General features: G+C 46.5%; 2 protein-coding genes across 6 annotated transcripts in view; one reads left to right on the forward strand and one right to left on the reverse strand.

Moving 5' to 3' along the window:
• LOC135248116 (uncharacterized protein C7orf50) overlaps nt 1–26606 on the forward strand; it is a 90997-nt gene that overhangs the window by 37863 nt on the left and 26528 nt on the right. For 3 of the 4 annotated variants that reach the window (XM_064322362.1, XM_064322361.1, XM_064322363.1), the window contains exon 4: nt 5698–5775. The exons of the other annotated variant lie outside the window; for it this stretch is intronic. In XM_064322362.1, the coding sequence (XP_064178432.1) occupies nt 5698–5775 (78 nt within the window). The remainder of the gene's footprint in view (nt 1–5697; nt 5776–26606) is intronic. 4 annotated transcript variants of the gene reach the window in all.
• LOC135248115 (probable G-protein coupled receptor 146) lies at nt 1539–25630 on the reverse strand. Of its 2 annotated transcripts, none has more exons than XM_064322360.1 (2): nt 25004–25630; nt 1539–5026 (listed from the first exon to the last, which is right to left on the reverse strand). In XM_064322360.1, exon 2 carries the CDS (start codon nt 4994–4996, stop codon nt 4016–4018), a length of 981 nt encoding a protein of 326 aa, XP_064178430.1. In that variant the 5' UTR covers nt 4997–5026; nt 25004–25630; the 3' UTR covers nt 1539–4015. The 2 variants fall into 2 exon arrangements, with proteins under 2 accessions (XP_064178430.1, XP_064178429.1); XM_064322359.1 differs by lacking the exon at nt 25004–25630 and adding an exon at nt 11557–11939 and having other exon boundaries at nt 1580–5026.

The raw sequence follows: 26606 nt of genomic DNA on the forward strand, positions 1-26606 counted from the left end.
CTTTTGGCCATGTAGTGTATGTGGACACCTGAGATCCAACATTTCATCTAAAATGATGGGCTTCCACTCTTACGGGAAGGCTTCATATGAGATGTTGGAGCCTTGCTGCAGGGACTTGGTTCCATTCAGGCAGGAGAGCATTAGTGAGGTTGGGCACTGATTTGGTGATTAGGCCTGGCTCACAGTTGGCTTTCCAATTGATTCCAAAGGTGCTAGATGGGGTTGAGGTTAGGGCTCTGTGCACGGGAAAGGGCCTTGCCCAAACCGTTGTGGAAGCACAGAATCGTTTAAAATGTGATTGAATGCTGTAGCATTAAGATTTGCCTTCACTGGAAAACCATGAAAAACAGCCCCAGTCTAAAGGGTGTACAGGTACACTAAATCACAAAAAGAATGTTGTAAACTGTAGTCATCTGGCAAGAGTGGCATGGGGCAGAAGTTCAAAGTAACAGACATATAGCCTATATCAGACTGTCTGTTCTGGTGTATGTCACAGCCAGCTTCTGAGCTCCCAACCACTGCACACCCATTAGCAAATCAAGACACAGATACTGTAGCTGCTATAGCTGATTATGAATGGATTTTTTAGAGCAGGCTCACCCTAAAAGCAGATTAAAATGATGTCCTTAATGCTTTGATGTTTTCTTTCGGTTCAGCTCAAATTTCATCTCTTCTGGAGTAATTATGCATGTGGACTAAGGCTGTGTCAGAGAAGGATTTGGTGGAACAACAGCAAAAAAACATTGATGTCTAGTCCTTTTTTTGAATAACTGTGTTGCTCGGTACGTTTTTGTTTCCGAATTCATTTGTTGCAAACTCACGTCAACAGTTATTCAGAAAAGTCCTTTTGTCCTTATACAGGAATCCTATTGTTCTTGTGCAATACAACAAGATTCCGCTGTGGAACGTAGGATGTCACAACAATTCTTCAGATGCCGGGAATGTTCTCTTCCCCCCCCCCCCCCCCCCCAAATAGAAATTGTATGGGGCGTGGAATTGAGGGGAAGGCTGCCTGTGTTGTCACCATACAGAGCTGGAGTATAGCTACTACCACAGGTGACATCCTTTAACACGCTCTCTTTCGTTGGCTTTAACTCTAAAAGTGGAGCATGGGTTCTGTGGCTGCTTTATACAGTAATATGCAAACCCCAATGCCTCATAAGCTTTCGCAAATCCTGTTAGGTCATTGTCTGGGAAGATGAAAGCCCGTACATCAAAGGGATTTACTCAGACAATGGAAGGGGTACCCCTGTGTCCACATGCGCCCCAGGAGCTATTGATTGCCGCTACCCGGTGTGCCTGCATGGTGGGATGGAAAAAGTGCAGCAGCTGCCAACTAGCAAGCCGGAAGACAATGGTGCTTTTTTGCAGCGCAAATATCTGTGGTTTCTCCATCTTTGTGCATGGGCAACCATACATAATTATGTTGCATAAGAAAGCTTAATGTGGTTTCGCAGTCATTATGTTGACACTGTTTATACGACCTGGCCCCAAGAAATTTGGCGTTAATTTGAAATGCGACACACAGTTAACCCACGTTCTTTGTTAAACCGTAAATTCATTTATTAAGAGACTGGCAAACATTGTCAAATTAACTTTTAATGTACAAGGAAGTGCATACAACCTCTTTCTGGGGACGGGGGGTAGGGAACAGTGTGTACTCATATGAAGAAACTGGACAGTGGAAAGAGAATGCAGAGGTGACGTTACGTGAAATCCTGGCTGTGGTGGTCAATTTTTATTAGTTCACTGATGTACAGTCTGACTCAGTAAAGGACAGTGGAGCAGGTTAACACTTAAACATCTAAATATATCTCTAGGAAAGTAACATTTATGAAATGGCACTGATTTACTGGAAATCTCTAACAGGACAATATATACAAACTTATGTGTGTGTATATATAAAATATATTCTATATGCACTGTATACATGTACACACACAAAACAAAAGGCTTTACATATTATAATTACATTTTCCTTGACCTTATAAGGTCTAAATATCTTCATAAAAATTAAATACTCTTAACTTTTGCTTACATACGTGGGATGAAACTATTTTCATTTTTACACACATACAGTACTTTTTTCTTCCAAAATATACTCAGTATAGTACAAACACGTATATTACATTGGCTCATAGAAGGATGAACACACTTGATCAGTCATGCTGGGACCCAGGACAAGATGACAATGAATAGATTTTCTCTTCTTCGGCAATTGATCTGCTGTGGAATTGACTGTATAATGTCCTCGTATTAATGCAGACTGCTGTGTGTTTTTTTTTTTGGAACATGCATGCAACTTCTGCGTGTGACAGAATTTGGACTGAAATGACTTTTTGAAACATTGATTGCTGTAACCGTGGTATGTTCTCAGGCTAACTGGTCGTACAGGGTTGTGTAGAAGTATTAAATGAAAGATTTGACCCATATTCAGATCTGACTGTTGCTTTATAGTGAGATTTACATATAGTGCTAGCCTTATTAACATAGTAGTACAAAAGCCAAATCATGTGAATCTAAGTGACAATGTGTTGCATGTCCAAAACGGCAGGATTATACAAGGATCAAAAGCGCTCATTCAAGGTAATACTTTAAAACCTTTTACGCGTTGAGAACTTGGTTACAAGCACACTACCGACATGATCTTGCTGACACAGTAAAGGTATCCCTGTCAGTGAAAGCTATTGCTGCACATTTTCACAGGAACACGTTGTACTCCTAGGTTCACAGAGCAGTATCAGGGCACTCTAGTAGCATTCTGATATACTTTTCCTTACCATCTACATTTTAGTAGTGTCGTGGTAAGGCTTGTGTGCTCGACCCTGTTTATACCCTGATAGCGCAGTATTCTTCAGCAGCTCAAAAATGCTTTGTAATGAAATGATGATTAACTAGGCTCAGTATCTTACCCTGTTTGACTTTTGATGAAAACCAATATTGGCAGTTCCCATACTGAGCCCTGTCCTGGAATGACACACACAGCGTCTGCCCAACGTAATGGGGTCTGTGTTGTCCTGTGCATCACTGCGTGTATTTATCCTCTTAATCAGCTGGTTCTTTATTTGAAAGTGTACATATTGTATTCTTATAATAAGTGCTACTGACCACATTTGAGTCCTCTGGTGCACCCATTTGTATTACCAGCAGTCTATCTAACCAACATCCACCACAAGAAATGCATTTAGCCACTGACATGACAAAGTTTCATGCTCATTAGCTCATTAGCAATGTACTATTGCAGAACCATGAATGAAATGAACTTCATTTTGGAGAGGGTATTCGTGCCCACCCAGTAACCAGCGAGTCTGTAAGGCAGCCGTGTAGACTTCACTCGTATCTCCTAAGAAAAGCTCGTAGCAGCAAATTCAACATGGGCCTGGTTCACAACGAGAGGGCTTTCAAGATATCCGATTGTGTATAATTAATTGTGCAGAATAGTCAGGCGATATCATTCCAAGTAACTGGAGGCTTGTGGGTAACCACAGCCCTATCTGTATCCCACGGTTACTCTCGCTGAGGCTTGAGGTCCTGCAGCGCTGTTCCTGGTAGACTTCAAATCCTATGTAATGCCCCTAGGGTGGAGGTATGTTTAATGTGGTTTTCACGCTAAATGGACAGCCTGCAAAAGCCTTGTTTTCTGGTTTCAGGCCTTCTTTTGATATTCAACGGGGTTACTCAGTGTATACTATTAACAGAGGAACATGACTCCCGCAAGGTTGCGACGCTTCTCCCTAGGTATCGTAATAGCTTAAGCGATCCCAAGAACAGCACTTAGTGGTTTAATCTTAGCTTTCACCTCACGACAGATGCCCGAGAAATTCGGTCAGTAACAACACTGACGTTCTTCCGCTAGACGCCAAAAAACAGCTGCTCGTTGAGAGGCGAAGCGTTGGCGGTTTTTTTTTTTTTTTTTTTAGTACGCAAGTTCTCCGTGTGCTGTGTTCCCGCCCCCATGAGTTCTGCCGTCGAGGTCAGGGGCGAAGCGAGGGGCGCGAGCGGGCGTGGCCCCGCCTTACGTGACCACCTGCTGCACGGCGGAGCGCTCGTGGGCGCAGGCCTGGTCCCCGCACTGCAGCCGCTTGAGCAGCCGCTGGAGCTTGTGGGAGAAGTTCCTGTTCATCTGCCTGTACATGAGGGGCATGGCGAAGCTGCTGGAGAAGGCCAGGAGCTCCGACACGCACGTCAGGAAGTAGTAGGGGACTCCGGCCTGCGCCCCGGCGAGCGTCTGCACCAGCAGGGTGGTGTAGTGGGGCGTCCACAGGGCGAACTGCACGCAGACGGAGGCCAGCAGCAGCCGGTGGATGGACGGGTCCAGCCGGCTGGAGTCCTGGTCCAGGGGCGTGGACTCCTTGCGGATGCGCAGGATGAGCACGAAGGCGTAGGAGACGGCCACGGCCGGCACCACGTAGCCGATGAACATCATGATGGCGTCGGCCGCCTCCTTGTTCTGCATCTTGGAGCACTCGATGATCTTGGTGGAGACGTGGTTGCAGACGTAGAAGAGCAGCGAGGAGAAGCTGGTGAGCACGGCGCCGCCCCAGATGAAGCCGCACACGTGCTTGGTGTTGTAGACGCTGGACATGTAGGTGCGCGGCAGGGCCCGCTCGATGTAGTAGTCCAGGCTGAGCAGCGTGGTGGAGTACATGATCACCAGCGAGGAGATGTTGAAGAGGATGAGCAGGGTGATGTACATCTCGTTGTTGTACTCCCACACGGGCCACTTGGTGAAGCCGGGCCCCAGCAGCTCCACCGGGGCCACCACGTTGAGCACCAGGCCGGCGATGGCAATGTTGACGAAGTACACGTCGGGCATGGTCATGGACACCTTGTTGGAAAGGTTGACCACCACCAGCAGAGCATTGTAGCACAGCCCCACCGGGAAGCAGACGACGAGGTAGACGAGGGAGAAGATGGACAGAACGAGTCCAAAGTCCTGGCAGAGCTGGTGGTCCACACTGTCATCTGTCTCGTTGTACCCCATGCAGCTCCACATAGCGCTGTTCCTGCAGGGTTACTGGTTCAGCTGCAAACAGGGAGAAGGCGGTTAGTGAGGTTATCTCTGTGTATAGGTAGGTTAATGGACTTAATCAGAGTATGCGTCGTAAAATACCTCTGCCATCAACACAGCTACTTCATTCAATATGACATCCATGATGCACTGTAAAACTAAGAACTAAACAGGCTGGTGAGGAAATTGGGCAAAATTGCACACAGCATGTCCAAAATTCCTGAAATGGCATCATTCATTCCGCTTCAATACACCGCAGAAACCGAAGTGAACGCTTCACAACAAATTTCACAGCAGAGAGAAAAAAATATTCTAACTCGGAACATGCTTTTTGGGTGCAGCGAGGTTTCAATGAGATTCTAAATGTGACCCACTTTCTTCTCTGTGGGCCTCATGCCACATCTCATATGTTTGATTAGTCATCACAATGGCTTTGTTTCACTCGAGCCCTCTCCTATCTGGCACACAGAGGCCAGCCTCATTTCGCAAAAGCAGCCATCGTTCATTTATTTATTTCCAGAGGTAAGGGCTGACCTTCTAGATTTTTTTTTTTTTTTTTTCCCCTGTTCATTTGGCTCAACTTGGCAGGGTGCACTAGCCCTCCATTAAACTGCCCTGTCAGTCCACTGTCCACCTGCTCCCCTGATTAAGTTTGCTACAGAAAGGCCCCCGTTTGTCCTCTGCAGGGTGCAGCTGGCAGAACGGTGCTTGTGATGCAAGGATTTATGGCAGATGAAACGTTAAGTGAGCATGCCAAGGAATCGGTGAGGAACGAGCGTTGCGCAGGAGTTCACCGAGAGGTCGTGCGGACAGTCTGACCGCATGCTGGGCAACATCACACTCCTCTGGATAAGCCCACTGACTTAGCTCATTAGGAGTTGCGTAACTCACGGTTCAAACGCTAGTCTTTCAGAACCCTGGACGATAGTCGTACCTCGCTATCCAAGATGAATTTGACCTGCTTTTCCTCCCCCATTACTTTGCTTTAAAAAACATCAGTCGACTAAAACTGCTTTTAAAACGTCTGACTGTAGCCACTGCCTGGTGTTGTATGTGTGGTCTGTAGTGGGTCAGGTGTTTTGGCTAATCATCTGTTGTGTATTAATTCATTTGGTACTTCAGCGTATTTGAAAGCTATTTTAATGGACCTGAAAACAAAAAAAGAAAAACTTCATTATAATTATCTTAGTTTATGCAGTCTTTCTGTTCAGTGATCTGTTGTATCAAATGTGGTGGGATGTTTCAGGGGCTGAATAATCCCTAGTTGATGCAAAGATGGCTGCGTAGGCATAGATGGCTAATATCTGCTCTTGGTAAGTTTTCAGCACAGTAACATTCTCCCGATGAGATTCATAACCATGTGCAAGGTAGCATTTAGCATCAGGAGACCCAAAGTGTTCCACATACACACAGCTCCTGAAGAAAGGAGCCACCTTTCACAGGCACACTCTCAGTCCCCCAGTTCCCTGTAGGGGGCAGGCAGTATTAAAATGACTCTTTCAAAACAGCCCCATGTCCTGCCCCCTCCCCTTCCCTGAAACAGGTGTAAAAGGCTGGCCCCTTGAAAGGGTTTTCAGCTCTGAAAAGCCCCTCTAGGTGACTCCCTTTCTGGCTGAATCTGAAGAGGCCCAGGCTCTGAACAAGAAATGTGACGTGCTGTAGCTCAGCAGATAAGGCGGATCAGGATGGGTCCTCCGCACAGGCAGGGAAGGCAGGCCTCGGCTTTGTTTTAAAAGCACCGGAGCTTCACGCCTCAGCCCATAGGAAAGCCTGCAGCACAAAAGGTTCACACCCCTAGGTGTGGTTTATGTCAGAATTCCCCATGGAATGCACCGTGTTTTCTGGAAACGGCAACTTGTCCAAAGTTGCCAAAGGAAGTCATCTGATGGGGTATTATGTGCTGTTAAGGTGTGATGTCAGGTTACCGTGTAACAAAGCCCTTGAATCCAAACCAAATATTTGATGCGGTAGAAAAGACAAACAGATTAAGCTTATTAAATAACCGTACACGTATCTTTTGAAGGGTTCCATGCTTCACAACTTGAAGGTCGTATTGCATAACGCGTCCGTTTCTTAGGTTTTATGTTACGTAACAGTTTAGTGAATTCTGGATTGCTTGCGGGGAAATACTCATAGTTGTGACCACATGCCATTATCTGCACCACACAAATATAGTTTCTCATACCAGCAGGCACACCACCATATAACGAACATATTTTGTTCGAGAACACAAACACAATACTTGTAATTTACGTTAACATTTAACTATATGAAAAAAGGGGGAATACAATGCTATATCCTGGACCTACGAAGTATGAAGTTTCTTACAAAGTCAAAATTCAGCAGCACTAAGTAAGATGCAACAAAGTGAGAGTTCTGATATTGTCGTATTACTGCATTCAGTTAAACAGTTGACTGTAAATGAATGTTTTGCTAATCTTGATTTCAGTAATTTGCTGTAAAACATTTTGAGTTTGAGCTATTAATGACAACCACAGTACAATATAATCACAAGGTCTAATCTAAATATTACAATATATTCTACTCTGACCAATCGGGGCACGTTGCTATCAATGGCATTCAATTTTAAAAGAAACCCTAAAGTCCAAGTAGCATTAGTCCTTGAAATTTTGCTGACAAGTGAATGCTATGTGGAACGTCAGTTAAAAAATATCTAAGCTTGTTTACTATATAGGCTATTATGTATATTTTACAGACCATATATTACGTGCTGTATTGTTTGTTGAACTACACTGAGTAGTTATTTGTCATAGCTGTTACATTTATTTGTCACGGCGGGTTATAGCCTATTTCAAATGTTTATCACTCTGTATTCACATACTGTGCTTCGCCCACTTACTTGTGCTTAGCCTGGGAGGCACGGTACAGCCTGAACTTTTCTGTGATATCCTCTTCGAACAAGTGAGAAGATTAATCTGCAATCGGACGGATGACACCCTCTTAGCCATAAGCGCTTTCCTCTTGCTGCTACCGAATCCAATTAAGACGGGCTGGGACTTGAGAGAGTTAAAGTGGCCACCTACGGGGACACCTGGGACGTTTGCTCCTCTGTCTGTTTTCATCTCTGTCTTTCAAAGCGCTGCTGCAGCACGACTGATGCTATTGGCACTTTCCAGAGTGAAACCTTTGACTAACCAAATTACGTGCCAGATCTCACTGAAATGTCTGCATTAAACGAACCCAGAGTAGAGTTGTTGGCACTTGTCACAGAACTACCTGTGCACCAGTCTCACACTACAAAATGGCTATGATTTCATTCTGCACAATCGCCAGGGCTGACACAGCAGATAAATTTTAATCTTAGAGAACTGAAGCATGTTTAGTCTACCAGAAATGAAATTTTATATCCCCCAATTGTATTTTCTTTCCCTCTCTATCTGGAGTGGCACTGTTAGCATGTTCCATCACTGTGCCATCCTAATTCACAAGCCCAGTGTGTTGCTGCCGTGTGTTTCTACTTCAGTTTCTACCATGGTACATTTCACCATTGTAAAGTGACCCCAGCCTGCAAGAAGCAAATATCACAATAATTGTAACAGCTATGATGCCGTAATTATACAGTGTATCCTAAACTTCAGCATCTGTGTACTGTAAAATTGGGGGGGAAAGGAATAAGAAAATTGTAATTTCCAAGACCTGGAAGAAGCCATTAAAGATAGGGGGTAATTCCAAGGTTTCACAGTCTGCCCTGAGTGTTTAATGCCTGTACTAACCTGCTGTACGATGTAGGCCTATTATTTTGAGGAACCTGACATGGTGTTATATGTTTGGTTAATTACAGTATTTTTATCCCAACAATAAAGTTCCTGGAATACAATTCACAAATAGCCAAAAAAAACACAACTTGTTAATTAGTAGGCCTAATCTGTTCCGAATGGCAAATCATTGTTCACAGGTGTTGTGTTTGGCTGGCTTCTGACCTAGGTTCACTCTGCTGTGCCTGTAAGCCTGTCCCACCATCCTGTAAACCACAATAACCAAAACTTTTTTAATTTTTATTTTTAAAGAAGACATGTATGTGGCTGACAGAGAATTGCGAAGAAAAACTCATGTCCAAATCCAAGCATTCAGATTTGAATGCCAGCAGCATGCAAAGGTTCGTGAGTTCCCATATCTAATTTACATTTCATTGTCATTGCAAATACTCATACAAATTATAAATTCATCTTCAGCTTTTAAAATACTAAATTGCTTCTTTTTGGGAAACCTAAAAGCTGTTTTCAGCATCCCTGTAGTCAGAATCCACTTAAAAACCTTTCAGCATTTTGTGGTCTGGAATTTCTGAGCAAACTGATAAAGGCAAAATGATGTTGGGAAATTGTGTTAATATGCTACCTATCTCATTCCTTATACCTGTATTGTCAGCTGCCATGCTTTGATATGGAAGCCAGACTATTTTATACTGGATGAAATACTGTGCCATTGTGGTTTTGGCTATCGTGTTTCATTCTTCGCCTGTCTGTGTGGAAAGGGAGCCATGCATTTAGTCTTCCTTTGTAAACAGTGTTACAAAAGAAATATAATCCCGTCCTTGTTGTGAGGGAGCCGCTCTACACTGCAGTTCAGTATCCCGGCTTTGTCTTTGATAGGTTATGACACAAAGACACCGACTTGGTAACGGTTTTTGTTTTGTTTTTTCTTTCCCTTCTGGTCTGAAATGAATCTTTTGGTGCATCACAAAATGAGCCGAAAGCTTCTAGGACAGCCAGTGTAAAACAATACCTCTGCCCTGTGTCATTTACCCAGAATTTCGGCATGTGATGGAGTTTCACAGCCTAGTCCCTGGGTCATAATGTTAAATGTAAATGGCGGTCAAGCAAATACTTCCCTATTCCGTCATGAGAAAGGAACCAGGTTGAATTTCTTCTGCTATGCAGGATTCGTCATTGATTGATATGGGTGTTTTCGAGGGTTTCCCATTGTACACATTAGCATTTCACCTAATGTAATGTTTTGCCATGGCTATGAAAATATGCTAGTGTTTAATGTAAATAAAAAGTAGAATCACATTTTAATTCAGATCATTGTACTGTTAAACAGGAGGCTGGAATTAACTAATTTAATTTTAATGTAATGTCGGCTAATGCCTCAGAATCAAACTGACATACAGAACACTTTCAGGTCTTGCTGAGTTAGGTCTTTTACTATCAATATCCAACAGTAGGTTATATGCAATAACGTAGAAACAAAAGCTACGCCAATACTTTACTCGAAAGAAATGTTTCAGTTTTAATTTATTAAATGGCGGGCTTACTGCATTGGTTTCCAGTTTTCAGAACAAAATATTATTGCCTCGCTTAAAATGGAGACGTATGGAATTGAAAGCACAAGCTTCAGTTGTCATAAACTTTCGCAAATTTCGTCGTCCTACACGGCCATGTAGCAAGCACATTTACACTTACTAAATTACATGTCGGTGATCCCTTTCCAAATACAGTAGCCTTCAAGATGACCCACATGGAGTACTATCCAAACATTCTCTAAATAAAATGTAAACTTTAATTTAGCATCTACTCAAAAACTGTTTAGGTTTTAGGTAGAAAAGTAACCTGAAAGTCGACTTCAAAAGCTTACAATACTATCACCACCGATGGGATTGAACACGGCTGTTTTGTTCATGACACCACCCTAGAAATTAAGTTTCCATGTATAATTCGACCGTGAAATATAATTTTGACAATATCTGAAACATTTGACTCGACAATGGTGAGACGTGCTATCTTTCTCCTATCATGTAACTTGCCGTGTAACGTCACCAATTCTTATTGTAAATTTTCGTGTGTCATATTAAGTTAATTTACTACTGCCACTCAGTATGCAGGTAGTTAGACTAATCGAATTGTTTAGGTTCAGTTTGGTGGCAGTAGCCAACGTCGTAATTCTATATCTTTGATTTTCATATTAACATCTGTCAAAGTACAACCTCGGCAATCCGTCACCTTGTAAGGTGTCCTTATGCTGTGTTCAAACCAGGTTCACACTCAGTAGTATCTCACGGCTGCTTTGCGATAATCGTGCAAGTTGGCTAATGTGGTGAAAAAAGGTTTTGTGCAACATATCACCATGCTAGCTTTTATGTATGCTCAAAACGAGTTGGTCATTAAAAAATATATAATGTTAGTATGTACGATATACTTCAAGATAAACTAACACAAGCAAACGAAATGGTCTATTCCCTGAAAAAATAACGATCAATCCGTGCAATGTGTCAGTCACAACTGTAGCTGCTAGAATGCTAACGTGCTAGTTGTTACAAATTCGATACGAAGAAGCGAGTGCTACCGTTAGCTAGCCACTTAGCATGTAAAACTAAAATTCAGAACTGCCCTCAGTAAAAGCTTGTTGAACCCGAAGTTCGTGCTACGTAAAGCTGAGAACCATCCAGAACATTGAAGCGGAATTTAACGTAGCTTGGCGCGATAGGGGTTGTTTCACCGGAGTCGAGTTTCCATTCGTAAACTTCATCTTTCTAGCCGTGTAGAGGGAATGCACTGAGCTACAAGAATAAGATGAAATGAACCTACCTGTAAAGCAAGGATTCGGTTCCTCGAGAGATTTAGAGAGCCATTGGATTCGCGAAACTTCCAATGACATCTCCCTGTGCTTGGTTTAAAGGTTGAAGAGTAACCTATTAAGTTCCTTTATTCCGGTTATCCTAGGCGTGTGAAAGACGGTATTTTCATGAAATTGGAATGCGATGGTCTTAGGCGTGCTCATGAGGATTTTCCTTATTTCCCGTCAACTAGTCTTTGGAGTTCCCGTAAAGGTGAACGATGACCGACTTGACAATGCTTTCAGAGCGGAGCTGAGTTCTACTATGTGTGTACACACGTGACCCTCCCCCATCTTCTCTCGAGCTCAACAAGTCGTTGAGGCCCGCTTGGCCCTTCGAACATTTTCATCGGACAGACATGGAAAGAGGGAGAGGCTACCAGGACTCAAAACAACGCACCGACTCCAAATACACACAAAACACCCTCGCACTGTTAAGTAGCTTTGACAGTGAGGTTAGAGGTCAGTAATCCGCTTGGCTCGCGCCGTTCCTATAGGGCGGCAATAACGCTTGAAAATGCAACGATACTATGTGTCTGGTAAAGTAATTTCTCCCCTCCAAGTAGCCCGTCTTTTCAGTTTAAATAAACAGTAAGACGCCTTGTCCCACCTGCAAACTGTGTATAGCCTTGTGTACAAGCCTGTGTAAACGTGCACGTGTATGTATCTACTGTACACAATGTTTGAGTTCTGCATAGCAAGAACGTTGTTATTATAGTTAGCATTGTTAAGACTGTATATACTGTTTGAAAGTGATGGACAATGGTGAAACGAAGAGTTTCCTGGATTGAGAGCACAAAAACTAAATTAGACCCTGAATGCTTCTGGATGCCTTGTACTGGAAACAAAATATTTCAGTGGCAACATCCCCAGTCACATTTTCATTACACCCCATATCACAGTTACATATTGTGTACCATGATCATCTTGTTTTTAAAAAATTATTGGGGATACTTTGTACTGTATAATCAGTCAGCAGTGCATGCATCAGACAAATGAATCTCTGCTTCTCAAACAGGTCTGTACTATTTAGTTGTTATGCGATGTTAATGTGATGCTTTACATAAATCTACTTAGTTACTAATTGGCAGTGCCTAGAGTGTGGCTTGTTCTCTAAGCTGTCCTGTGTGAAAGTGATTCTTATTGTGTACAGTGTCACTTCTGTTGTCTTGAACAAATGGTTTGTCCCTGGCCACACCCAGACAGGACAAAATCCCAGCATCAGACGAGTAAATCTCATCACTGCTCTGGCCTTCAGCAGTGTAGGGTAGGGACAGATTGGGGAAAATGGCTTTCCTCCTCAAATTAACACAAACACATTGGCAGAGGCTTAATAAAGTGACTCTGCTGTTCATCAGGAAGATTACGGATTACCGAATAGCGGACGTGGTAGATCATTCCCTGATCATGACCCACATATTACTGTCCTTTGTATGGGAGAATGTTTTTTATGTCCCAATTTTTGCCAAAGAGTTTCATTATTGGAAGGTGATCACATCCCGCAAATAAATATTGAAAGCTGTGCAAAAAGTTTTTGATCAATTTTCACTAGAAAGTTCTGCATGTAATGACACTACATTTATGTATTTAGCAGATGTTCTTTTCCAGTGCGACTTCATCTGAATATTTTAGCTGAAGTGCCTTGCACAAGGGTACAATGACAGAGCCCCACCTGAGAATCAAACTTGCCATCTCTGAGCTACAAAGCCAGTACACATACACAGCAAATTATCACCACAAATCCCCCATACTTGACTGTTTCCACAATCACACACTCTTTTACGTATTTTGTATTCACAAGTTTGTGACCCAAATATTATAATGTGCTTGTAAAGATACTTCTTTTTGAATTACCTTCAAACATGTATATTTTGTCTCTGTGAGATCCCCCTTGGCAATGAAATGGAATAGTTTTCCTTATGTATTCACCTTTAGTCTATTTGGCTGATTAATTAAATGCACACAAATTAGTCCATGTTTAAGAGATCAGACGTGTTCTAGACTGTGTCATTTAGTATGATTTCCACTTATGATGTCCTTGCTGTTAAAGAGAATGCTGGAGCTTTTGGAGATATATTCAAATTCCATAAACAGGAAGTGCCCTTCCTTGTGGCTAATGTTTTAATCCGCATTCCAAAGCAATTGTTTACCATTTCCTTGCTAGCCTTTCCAGGCGGGATGTTTCCTGCTTTTCGGATCAAAGCCATTTAGAGATTACTGCAGTAGGGCAGTACTGCTTAACCAGGGCAGTGCCTCTCTTACCTTTGCTAGATTTTCTATTTTTTCTACAAAACTATATTAACACACTTGTCGAAATGGAGTCCTCATATCGCACTATAGCCATGGTAACCTCTGCCATGTCTAAATGTGCTAATTTACAGTAATTCAATCTTGAAAGGCCCGTTTCTGGGTTTAACATACACGATCCAAACTCATTTTTGTTTATAATTAGTTATTAATTTTAAGAACCTTTCAAGATATATTAATGTCATAGATGCCTAATACTAAGGTGGTCATTTGAAACAATGTTTTATACTAGTTCACTTAAACTCTCTTAGTGTGGTGCCCTAGTGTACCTCAAGTGGGAGGCCCTGCTCTAGATGGTAGTTTTTATATTTAATTACAGGATAAATAATTACAGGGTTGGAAAGTGTGATATGACATTGAGTGTTAGGGTATCGCATGGTGTGCTTTAAAATAAGAAAACGAGCCTGTATGTGTCTTGGCTGAGCAAAGATTAAACACTACTGTATCGGAAGGTAGATTAGTGCTGTTTTTCACTGCTTTGGAATTCCTCCAAGATTGCATGTCTCTGAGGCTAGTATTGGTTTTGTTTTCTGAGTACGTTTGGAAAGCTATATCTGTCAGGTATGGGTTGTGTTGCTTTCTTTTTTTTTTTTTTACTACATTTCCCAGAAAGAGTAAAAATTGTATCCTGTGAGTTATGTCATGGGATAAGTAATTACAATTTAATTTCCTGCTCTGCTTCCTGATGGGTGCTGGCAACACGCCTTCTCCTAATGTCTGACAGTCTTGGCTGTATTTAAATATGTTAGAAGCTGTTTGATATTTCAACACGGGGACTGTATACTCCTAATCTAACTACAACCAGGAAAGTGTAAACACAATCATTATTTATTTCTTTATTTCTTTATTTATTTATGTTTTTGATGTATACATTTGATTAATTGTTATAATTTTTCTCTTTGTGACTGCCCTAGTCTAATGCATTTTTCCAGTAAAGCTACTGGGCTATTTATGACAATGCTGTGGCTATGGTGATGATTAATAAGTGGAAGAAGCAGTCAGCTCTGAAATTAAAAATGACATCTCTCAGACCAATTTCAGACCCCTCAGAAGTAAAATTACTATTTTTAATTACTAATTTAATTACTTAATTAGCTGGGTTTCGTCAACTCAGAGGAGACCGGCGACTTGACCTGCCACAGATGCGGGCCTGTCTCGGGAGGTTGCCGTGGAGAAGGTGTCAGAGACTGAAGAAAGGGCGAGGGTTCCTCTTGGGAGGGTGGCAGGAACACTATTGACTTCCGCTCAGTAAACAGGATACAGTCTGTTAATGGCTCAGTGGTCTTCCCATTGAGCGCCGGCCTCGTCTGAGATCAGTAAACCGGGCCCATGGGGCGCCATGCCGGACGCTCACAATGAAGCCCTTTTTAAATGATTAGCCACAGCACAGTATCTGCTTTGTGCAGTTGACCGCCTGCACTCACAGATTCTGTGTGCTGCTCTCCAGAATTTGCTTTCTTTGGCTTTTCATTGTCACTGCTACACACTGTGGTCTGAATTAGGCCAAACTTCTTTTTACTCCAGTGTTTGGCTAAGGCTGATTTATACAACATGTATAAAACACAGAGCAGTGTTGTGCCTTTTGTGAACTTGGATAAAATGTCCTTACTGAGAAGTATCACTAAACTGGAGGCTGCACTCAGGCTGAGAGAGCAGGTTACAGTGCAGAGGATAGGTGTGAAGGGATACTTTTCAGCGTTTTCTGCCTGATAAAGAATCTTACAGTTACACTCAAAAGATTGATTTTTAAAATTTATTTGTGTTGATCAAAAGTTAATTAATGAACACTTCATTAATACTCTATTTCTGCATGGCCTAGGTTTAGATAACGGCAGACTGTATTTCTGCAACTTTGTAAGTACAGTATACTCTATAAACATGCATACAAAATTAAGGTAGTATTTTTTTAAACGTTTATATTTCTATAATTGTATGTATTTAAATTTCATTGTGAACTAAATAAAATTGCTATGTCTGATTTGTGTCCTTGTTACTGTACGACAGAAGCTTTTTTCATGATAAATTCCACAACATCTCCGCCAGTATCGCCCTGACGATGTGAGCGTGTGGAGCCAGTGCGCTTTTTTCTTTGAAGTGAGTGAGTCTCCAGACAAGCCATGGAAGACGTCCACTGGCCCTGCACGAGAGGATATAACCTGACGGTGTGCAGGAAACCAGACTCCAAATGAAAGCAGGTTGATAATCAGTATAGTTTAGCTGGAGAGGCGGGTCAGAGTTTGCTGTTGTGCCCATTCCCTTTCCGGTCCGTTCAACCTCTGGTGAAAATTATGGCAGGAAATCATTGCACCGAAAATGAATTCTGTAAAAATTCTTTCTGTAAAAATAGGCAGCGGTTTCCTGCCAAAGGGAACAATGGGCTCTTCTGTAATCTTGCTTTTAATCTTGTCAGGTTCTTTCAGGCATGAAGACCCACAGCAGGTCCAACAATTTCACCAGAGCTTGGTTCAAACTTTGTAGCCCAGTGGGAAAAGCCTTATTATTTCATTTTATAATGACAAAGCACCTTTTGCTGAAGTTAAAGCAGAAACAAATTATACGGGGGCCTTAAGAAATGTTGTTTTTCATTCACATTGGACATCATGAGATGGAACACATAAGCCTAGATTTGTGCCATGTTAATGATGTGTTTTTGTTTTTTTTTTTAAATCCTAAATCCTTCACACGGGACACCCAGGCCTATGATCAGAGGCAAATGAAATATCAAATACCTGAAAGGGATTAAAGTCTCAGCTTTAGACGTTTAATCTGTTTTATAATTATGCGGCACCGGTAAGTGCAAGTTCTTATGTGGAATGGAGAAAACATCACTGATTATCTTGACTGAAGAGGAGCAGACAGGCCAAGCCGCTTGGGTCTGATGTGGAGAACACAAAAAGTAACTGACATCACAAAGAGATTTAGTCCATTTTATCCACACTGGGTAAAAGAGACATCTCTCGATGCTTGTCTGTCTTTTCACTTCTCCATATAGCATTGTGTTGAGGAACTATGTACCTCATCCTAAATTTAGCCAGCTGTGAAGTATTGTTTGGAGCCTTTCCCCTAAGTAAAGAAAGGTTAGTGATAAAATTAGTTCAGGAATTCATGGCTTGTACAATATGAGCACTGTACCTCAAAACATATCTGACCAGTTAATGATTTGTGATGCAGATAAAATCCAAAGAGCATGTCAGGTTATGACAGGAGTGGTTTCAAAGGCTTCTGCTGCTGTAAGTTAATTTCTAGGCATCCCTTTCAAAGAGGGCCAAGTTATTTATTATTCGCATAGTTTTCTAGAAGTTTGTAACTATCATATATGATGACCATTGGCTGAGTTGTGTTGGTGAAGAAAGAGGAAAACCGAGGTTGTATTTAACACCTGGAGCCTCCTCTCAGCTTTGAAGTGTAGTGGGGCGTGTAGAGAGAGGAGGCGGATTTGGAAGAGTGCTTTTCAGGGCGTGGCTCTCGCCTGCCAGTCAGATGTGTTGATTCTTCAGCTGTGAAAAGTTGCTGAAAAGGTATGCCTCTTTCTGCGGCCATGTGCACCTGAAATGACTTCAGTCCTCAATCGTCCCATTTACAATTTGCGATAAGCTGTAAAAGGAACTCCTTTGGGCCATCCATCGCTCTCCAATTTTCAAAAGAGCACATGACCTGATTTTGCTTTGTCAATACCTGGTGAAAGGCTGTCTCAAAGTCTGGCAATGTGTGCCATTTTCCCTGTCTGGGTGGGAGAGAGAGAGAGACAGATGGATTGATTTGACTAAAGGCTTGAGCAGTAATGCCCAGGCTAACCTTAATCGAACTCAGAAAGCTGTCCTATTCCTGGAAACCACTGTCCCATCGCTCACGCCTGCGCGCCATAGCAACAGGCAGCCAGTTCAAAGGTCGGAGTGATCATTCTCTTTCACATAAACCACTTAATTGCCAGTAGTATATTATTAAGAATGGGGAACGGTGGTAAAAAAAAAAGACATTTTATTACATATACTTGCTCAAAATTTGTAGCGATGTAGCACCTTTGTCCAGAGCGTAAACAGGAATGCAGGTATTTACTATGCGGAGGGGTCAGGCACAGCCTTGCACTTTGATCTCCTCTGCTGGGCTTCCTGTTTATGGAGGGATGGCCTTCCCAGCATGCCCTCTACTGTGTATGTGCCGCGATGCGAGCAACGAGGGCCTCAGACAGGGGTCACGGGACACTTCAGGAGAGCTTTATGAACCGTGATGTGCCCCTGCCCTTAACTCCCACCCCTACCCCACTCAACCCCGTTTTCCCCTCCTCCTCCCCCTTCCCCCCAGAGGCCTCCCACAGTGTCATGGCATTTAGCGAAATGACTGGGAGGTGTGCGGCGCACGTGTTGTCAATTAAGAGCTTATGTGAGAGAGCGGCTCGCCGGGTCTGTACGCCTGCGCTGGTTCAGCCTGCTGATGAGCTGCCTGGCCTGTATCCCTGCGCTGGTTCAGCCTGCTGACGAGCTGCCTGGCCTGTATCCCTGCGCTGGTTCAGCCTGCTGACGAGCTGCCTGGCCTGTATCCCTGCGCTGGTTCAGCCTGCTGACGAGCTGCCTGGCCTGTATCCCTGCGCTGGTTCAGCCTGCTGACGAGCTGCCTGGCCTGTACGCCTGCGCTGGTTCAGCCTGCTGACGAGCTGCCTGGCCTGTACGCCTGCGCTGGTTCAGCCTGCTGACGAGCTGCCTGGCCTGTACGCCTGCGCTGGTTCAGCCTGTTGACGAGCTGCCTGGCCTGTACGCCTGCGCTGGTTCAGCCTGCTGACGAGCTGCCTGGCCTGTATCCCTGTGCTGGTTCAGCCTGCTGACGAGCTGCCGGGTCTGTACGCCTGCGCTGGTTCAGCCTGTTGACGAGCTGCCTGGCCTGTACGCCTGCGCTGGTTCAGCCTGTTGACGAGCTGCCTGGCCTGTACGCCTCTCTGCTAGACGCCAAGAAGCAGGAGAGAGCAGAGCTCTGGGCAGGCCAGGCGGGCCCTTTTATAAAAGCAGATAGGGTCTGTGTCTTTTTCAGCAGGTAAGCTGCCAGGTAAGCTTGTGACAGAAGAACAAGCTTTGCTTGTCCCGTACAACCGAAATACAAAAGGGTTGGAGGTGCAGACAGCGTCCCTGGAGTCCATCAGCTCCGCTGACACTTTCTGTCGTGCCGCGATGGCATTGGTGCCCGGGGCCGGCTCGTTGGCACCGCGCTGTTGAACCGCGGCGGTGCCACGCCCCTGAATTTCAGTTCTTGCATCAACAGTACGGATCGCCGACGATGCGAAACACTTCCCCATTTCCCTCACTGCGAATCTCCGTGCCATTGTTGTAGCATCAATGTGTGGAAAGGTCAGTGCTTCAAAACTGCTGCACTTTAAGCGTTGAAAATTGTAGGATATCGTTCTGAAGTTTCAGAAAAAATGTTTTACTATTTCAGAGTTTTTACAGAGTAAAGGCAGAGAAATCACTGCATTGGTGGCTTTTGCGCTTAAAATCCTTACAGGAGGCTCTGGAAGCCGATACAAACGTGGATTTATTGCATCTCTTAAACAAAACGTGCTATTCTTGGCAAATCGGCTGACAGGAGAGCCTGCAATAATAGGGCTGCTAATTTCATGCAGAAAAACAGGGTGGTTTTTTTCCCTCTTCTCTCTTTGTTGTCCCCTCATTGTTTTTGTGGCGGTGCAGATTGCGTTACGTGTCAGCCTTTTTTTCGCCTGGTGGGAAGCGGCCGCCCCCCTCCGCGCTGCCTCCCCCCTGCGCTGCCTCCCCGCTGCTGGCTCCTCTCTGAGTGCTGGGGGAGGCCTGGGGAGGCGTGGGAGGAGGTGCCAGAGGCCGGGCCTTTCAGACAGCCGGCAGAGCCGAGGGGGAAGAGCGCTTCCATCAGACCGGCGTTACAGCGCGGCCTCGCGCGCTAGCTTCATTATTTCATCCTGCGCACACACTGGAACAAACTATGCCCTTGAACATTCTTTAGATATACAGTTTTTGTTTTTCTCTTTCATAACAGCAGTTAGGCGGCTTTTAATTTGTCGGTTTTCTACCCGTGTGCTTTTTAAAAGCCGCTGTGTGACATAGTCGGTGGTGATAAAAGTGAAATACAAATGAATACATATTCATTTAACCTTCATTGGAAGTGTCAGTGCCCTGCGTGGTCAGGAGAGAGGAAGTTGATTAGCATCTGTTCAGATGTGTTTCTGGTCTCATTGTATTATCGCTGAGCTGACGTCATCCTTGCAAGAATGTGGTGAGGCCTGCCTCTAAACCTGGCTTCTTAAACTCCAAACAAGACCCCAAGGCTCTTAAAGTCTGTCAAGAAAAATGTGAAAGGAGTAGAAATCTAACGGAGTGTGTATTTTAAAAGAGATGCAAGCGAATGTGAAGGCAAAAAGGTCTGTAATTAATTGCGTTTCTTTGGAGCAGAACTGCATATCCTCCCTACAGCTGTCCTCCACTACTCCCCTCTCACGCGCGCGCCCACGCGCTCACACACCAACCCACAGAATGGCAGGTTACTTCATAACAGGCTGTTTGGCAGAATGTGACCTCCTTTTTCAGAGAAACATTCCTCCAGCACAACAGCGGGCCGACTGGCGTTCCGGCGGCCGTAGCCGCGGAAAGATCCAGAGTCTGAAATATCTCTGGCGCGGCGGAGCGAAACTATGCGTCGGGGTTTCCAGCGGCGTTGCGCGACTCCCCGCTTCGCTTACCTCCGTGAGGCCCCGCAGCACGCCGACCTACGCCGTTTCGGAAGGCGAGGGGCGAGGACGCCGGCACCCGAAACGCGGCCGACGGACGTAAAAAGCCCGTAACGCTACTCCCAGAAAAAACATCCTCCTGGCGAGGCCTTTAACTGCGTTATTATGGCTCTCGCTCTCTCCGTTTTTCTTTTTTCCCCCAGAGGGAGTTTTATGTGGGTTTGATTTTTTCAATATAAACCAGCGTAGTTTGGCAGTTACATCCCCCCCTATTTATGCTATTTGAAAGAAGGGCCTTCGATTACAAACTCCTGTTCTGTGCAGTCTGTCTGCTGGAAGTCCTTGAGTGTGTTGTCAGTGTATTATTGGCAACACACTCAAGCCAAAAAGTAGTGGTCAACACCAGGGCGAGAGCCGTTGGGCACACATCCTTTAAAGCTGCAGGGAAAGTTCCGCCGCGTTCAGCTTTTTTTCTTGTTTTATTTGAGCTGTCTGGACGACGGATCCGGCGCTAATCCTCTTGCTGCTAATCTAGTTAAGAATGTCGAAAGATTCTGAGCTTTTTTTTTTTTTTGATACAAGAGCTAATTTTTGTACCTGCTGTTCCTTTGCTGCACAATCTCTACTTAACATCACACGCACAGATGGACCCACACCACACCCGTGCGTCCAGCATAAATGCAAATGGCGGAGCTCCCTGTTTTGCAGATATGTAAAAGAACGGACTGCCAAGAGAGCACTCTTATAGTAGTACTGTTCTGATGGTGGGCAGTGAGTTTAGGGGATAGAGTCATAATGCACATTGTAGTGCTATACTCAAAGACAGCTTTTGTACCGTAGTTGTCATAAACTCATGTGTCATCAACGCTGGAATTGTTGAAATTCGGATTTACGGCAATGTCACACGCTGACTGATTCAGAGTGAGTCAACAAAGCGAGGCATTTGTTTAAAAAAAGCAGTAGTAAAATGAATCTGTCCTCCAAAATAACATTTGTTTACCTCAGTTCTATTTCTACGATCTTTGTGTCTACGACTGCCTTGCTTTGTTTGCCTCCAGTCGACCACCACCACCAACCGAAACCCGCCTTTGCTAGCAATTTAGCACGACTCCACTTAAACGCTTTATTATTTTCTGTACTCGGGCCTTAAGCGGTGTCAGGCTGACTCTGTGACGAAGGCAGGTCGAGGAAAACATTGCTGCTGTTTGTCACAAACACGTCGGTTGTCTCGGGAGAGAAACGGAACGCAGCCTGACTCCTTTCCCGGAGTTTGGAAAATAAGAATCGGAGGCAGAATTGTCGAGAGAGAGAGTAGGTGCCCGGTGCCCTTTTAACGAACGTGGCTCTCTGCGAAGCGGCAGCGTCTGTCTGTTCGGTCCTGTGCTGGGTTAACGTGGACGGAGGCTGATCCGTGGCCTCGGCCTCCATCTCGCTGCTCTCACCCGGCTGACGAGCTTAAGGGGTTGAGTCCTGCGCTTCAGGGGGGCTGAGTTACGCTCCTGGCTCCTCGCCGCAGCTGATAGGGATCCTCTGGCGGTAATTCTGCTGAGCCGCTGAGAAAGCGAGAGCGGTGCGTTCGTCGCGGCCGCGAGTGCAAAAGTGCGCCGCGTGCGCGCGGATGACGGGCGCGCCGTACTGCACGCGTGCAGCGCGTTTGCGTCGGTGTGGCCCGTTCCACTTTTCCTTGAGCTGTGGAGTGGAGCCGGGATTCTAGAAGAGTCCGCCGCTTGTATCCTGCGTGGGATTAGCGGTGGATGTTTCACGTAGTGTACTCGTGTGCTGCTTTCCTGCTGTCCGTGTGTGAATGTGGCTTTGTCACATCACATCTCAAATCCATCTTTTCTCTGTCCTATGCTAACTGTGTCCACTGCAGTGTGTTCATTAGCTGACCGATAGCGTATTCTCGCTCATTCTTCTACATGTTATCGGTCTGCGTTATCAGCCTGCATTACGAATTCGCTCCAGGTTTGCTTGGCTTGACTGAAATCGCAAAGCCGTCCGTGTGGGAACAGGAAATGGCCAGCGCGTCAGAGCGGATTAGCTTGACTGGTCCGTGTGAAGATCTGAAGCTCCCTAGGGCTCGGGCGTCTGTCGGAGGCTGCGGCTGTGCCGGGAGTCGGGCGCTGGCAGCGGGAGCGCTCGCGGTGCCCTGGCGTTCCCTCGCTCCGCGTCCTCAAGGCTTCAAACGGAGAGAGAGGAGCGGCAGCACTCTTCCACTCTGAGGCGGAAAGGGGGTTTGGGTGGTGGCTGCTGAATGGGGGCCCTTCTCTGCCACAGAGGCGCGGGGTGATGGATTTTGACGGTGCGCTGGCGGGACAGGCGAGGGCGGGGCCCCCCCCCCGGGCCCCTCTGGGCAGGATGCGGGAGCGGCGCGGAGGAGAGGGCACCCCCGGCGAGGGTGGCGGACAGTAGCGGGACTGTGGAGCGTAGCGGACTCCGCGCGCGGAGCAGATCTGAAGCGCCGGTCCTCCCTGTGTAAACAGGGCTCCGGGCCTGTGGAGGCGCTCCAAAGCAAACATGGAGGCTGGGGGCCCGGGAACGCCGCACCAAATGGCTACCACATGTACAGCACGTTTTCGGTCGTTTTAGAAAAGGCAAGGTGAGACTGGAAATGGCGATAAAATAGCTCCGGGTGGTTTTTTACGGTGGGGCGCGGCGGCTGTGCGTGAGGCTTCGCGGGTGAAGGCCGGCTCGTGAAGAGTTTGTCGTCTGGTTTCACCTGGGGTGAGCGCATCTGCTTGTGGAAAGCCATTCGTCGCGGGCGTTGTTCTACTAATAGCGTTTTCCACGCACACGGCCACAAGGAGACGAGGAGCTGTCGTGCCACCACCCTCCCTGCAGGGCGTAGGCTGCTGGTGTCAGTTGGAGAGGGTGGGGCATGTGCGCGAGCTCCTGGGCCTCCCACCACAGCAACCGCCTGGGTGACGCCCGCAACGGACGGGCGCAACAGAAAAACCGTTTCGCGTTTTTGTCCCGGCCTCGCCGTTTCCCCCATCAGCCATGTGCGGGGGGGGGGGGGGGGGTGGGGGGGGGGACGGGACAGTTTGGGAAGGGAGCGGATTGGCGGTGGGGGAGGGGACACGTCCCAACGTCCGCATTCTCAGAGGGCAAACAAACATGGCGGTGGTGTTTGGTTTCCGCCAGATGCGACAGCGGCGCTGGGGTCCGGGGGCGGCCACGCGGCTGATGTGAGGGAGGATTGGGGGTGGGCCGCCGCGATCCCGAAGCAGCTGTGCGGCTCTGCGTTTGGTAACCCCCCCCCCCCCGCCCAGGCCGCTGCGCCGCTCCGCCGCTCCACCAGGCCCGTGTCCGGCGGGACGCCTCCTGAAGCAGCGGCGGGTCTCGGCGGGTTTAGCGACGCAGGTGAGCATGTGACCGAAGAGAGGGGCGTTGACTTCACACCTGCGTTTGACGACGCCGCCGTTCTTCTGATGATCCCTCTAAGGCTTAGGCCGCGCATTAATACGCAGGTGACTGTGACGTGAGAAAGGCACTGATCGTTCAAAGCAAGTCCCTTTTAACCTGGATGGAGGCTGTAGCGTTTTACATGCGTTCAGTACCCCTTAGCTACATCAGCTTAGATAAAAGGGTCCTGTTTCAGTCAAACCCCCCCTAGAATAAGTCACATTGAGCTCAGCGCAAGTGCTCCCCTGCCTTGGAGAACTTTACATTGCACCTGCTCACCTAATGAGATTTACGCTCTGCTTTTCCCACGGGCTCGTCCAATCGCGTCGTTTCCAGCTCCGCGCCGTTTCATTGCCGTCACCGGAGTAAGACGAACCTATTAAAGACGAACAGCTGGCAGCGGCGGTGTGGTGAAAGCAGCGGGGGGGTGGGGGGTGGGGGGCTTTCCCACGTGATGAAACGCAGCCTGCCGCACGCTGCCCGCAGATGGAGGGGGAAGGGGGGGGGGGGGGGGTGAGCGGTTGGACCCCCCCCTGTCAGAAGCCGTCGGCCGGCACGCTCAGCGTTCCCGTTACCACGGACGCGTTCGCCTCGCTTCGCCGAACAGACGACCCGCGGCCGGACTCGGCGTCCTGCTCCTCCGAGCGCACCGCAAACGAGCGCTCGATAAGGCGCAGGACGGGGGCGTGACGCGGCTGCTTTTTCACCGACGGAGCGCGCACCTCTGAGCGCAGCGCTGTGAAGCGAGCGCCGGGGAGAGCGAGAGCGCAGGTTTCATTACCCGTGACTAACGCTTTGATGGCTCAGCTGGTGCGCGCCCAAATGTTCCAGTTCTCATTTTTCCTTCCGGAGAACTGAGTGAGAAACAACAATCATCTGCTGTGCCCGTGAAAACAAGGGACACTGAAAGAGAGTTTCTGACAGCCATTAATCCATTCATTGACTCATTCGTTCATTCAGTCGCTCATTCATTCAGCCTGCATTGACCGTACTGTTGTGTCAAAAGATGAAAGGCGTCTTACCTGGATAGTGCAATGGAAGGGTGTTCCACCTCCCTGGTAGATGTGTCTGGATATGTGTGGTAGAGCCAGCTTTGAGTTTGAGCAGAAGCAGGTTGCAGAGCCCCCTGGTCACGCGGGGCGGTCAGGGCGGTGCGGTCAGAGCAGTGCGGTCCTCTGCGGTCTATCTGGAGAGCGAGCGAGCGGCTTTTCTGAGCGGTTCCATGTCCGTTCCTTCCGCACCGCGCGTAGGATCACAGGCAGCCCTCTACTGGAAAGCACCTCACTTCTGAGAAGCCTTGAGTAATGCGCTTCTGTGAAGTCCACGTTCCACCTCCCCTGTCGGAAAGCTGCAGAACACGCACACGCTGCGCGCACAGGCACACGCACACACACAGCGTGCACAGGCACACACAGTGCACAGGCTCACAGCCTGCGCAGTCAGAGTGCTGCTGCGGAGAGTGCTGCTCAGCCCTGCGCTGCTGTCTGAAGCTCTATCTGCTCCTCTCTCTGTCAGATGCTCTCCCTCTCAGGTTGCGTTTAACAGCAGGCGAATACAGTACAATTCAGAAGAAATACAAACTGGATTGCTTTTTCCTGTTTTTGAGTATCTCTCTTCTCTTTCTTTCTTTTCTCTTCTCCTCTCTCTCTCTCTCTCCCTCCCTCTCCCTCCCTCTCTCTGTCTTCTTTGTGGCTGTCCAAAAGAGTTTCCCTTATTGATTGTGATTTCTCCAGGCTCTGGTTGACTGGCTCTCTAGCTTGAAGCACAAACAGACTCTTTGTATGCGTGTGTGCGCGTGTGTGTGTGCATGTGCGTGTGTGTGCATGCATGTGTGTGTGTGTGTGTGTGTGTGCGTGCGTGCGTGCATGCCTGTGTGTGTGCATGCGCGTTTTGCGTGTGCGTGTGTGTGTGTGCGCGTGTGTTTGTGCGTGTCTGTGTGTGTATGTGTCTGTGCCTATGTGTGTGTGTGTCTGTGCCTATGTGTGTGTGTGTGTGTGTGTGTGTGTGTGTGCGCGTGCGTGCCTGTGTGTGTGTGTGCGCGCGCGCGTGCCTGTCTGCGTGTGTGTGTGTGTGTGTGTGTGTGTGTGCGTACGCGCCATGTTTCTGGCCTGGCTCTCATTAAAAGCTCTCTGTAAAGCGTGGTCTCAGGGCTCCAGCTCCCTGGCACACTGCCCACTCCCTGCGGTTTGCCTTTCACTGGAGGAGCTGCCAGTTTGTGTGCATGTCTCTTCATCCGTGCATGCATACTAGTGTCTGTGTGTGTGTGTTCGTTTTTCTTTGTGTGTGTGTATGCGTGCGCCTGTGTGTGTGTGTGTGTGCATGCACTTTTAAATAGTATGCACATCTCTCTGTGTGCAACTTTGAAGGCTATTTGTCTTGAAAAGCTATTTTATTTTTGCTTTTACAGAAGACCTTTTTGTGTCTGTAAAATAAAGAAAAAGTAATTCAAAATAGAAAAGAAAATCCATGTTAATAGTGGAAATTGAAACGTTGAATGGCCTCTGTTTCATTTAGCTGGGTAATCCTACAGCCAGTAAAGGGGCAGTGGGAAGTGAACAGGCCTTTATGGACTTTTCAGATTTGAGGTACGTGTGGGGTACCAATGCTATATAGTGCATTTTAGTG

Source organism: Anguilla rostrata, chromosome 2 (genome assembly GCF_018555375.3).
Source record: "Anguilla rostrata isolate EN2019 chromosome 2, ASM1855537v3, whole genome shotgun sequence".
Classification (NCBI taxonomy): domain Eukaryota; kingdom Metazoa; phylum Chordata; class Actinopteri; order Anguilliformes; family Anguillidae; genus Anguilla; species Anguilla rostrata.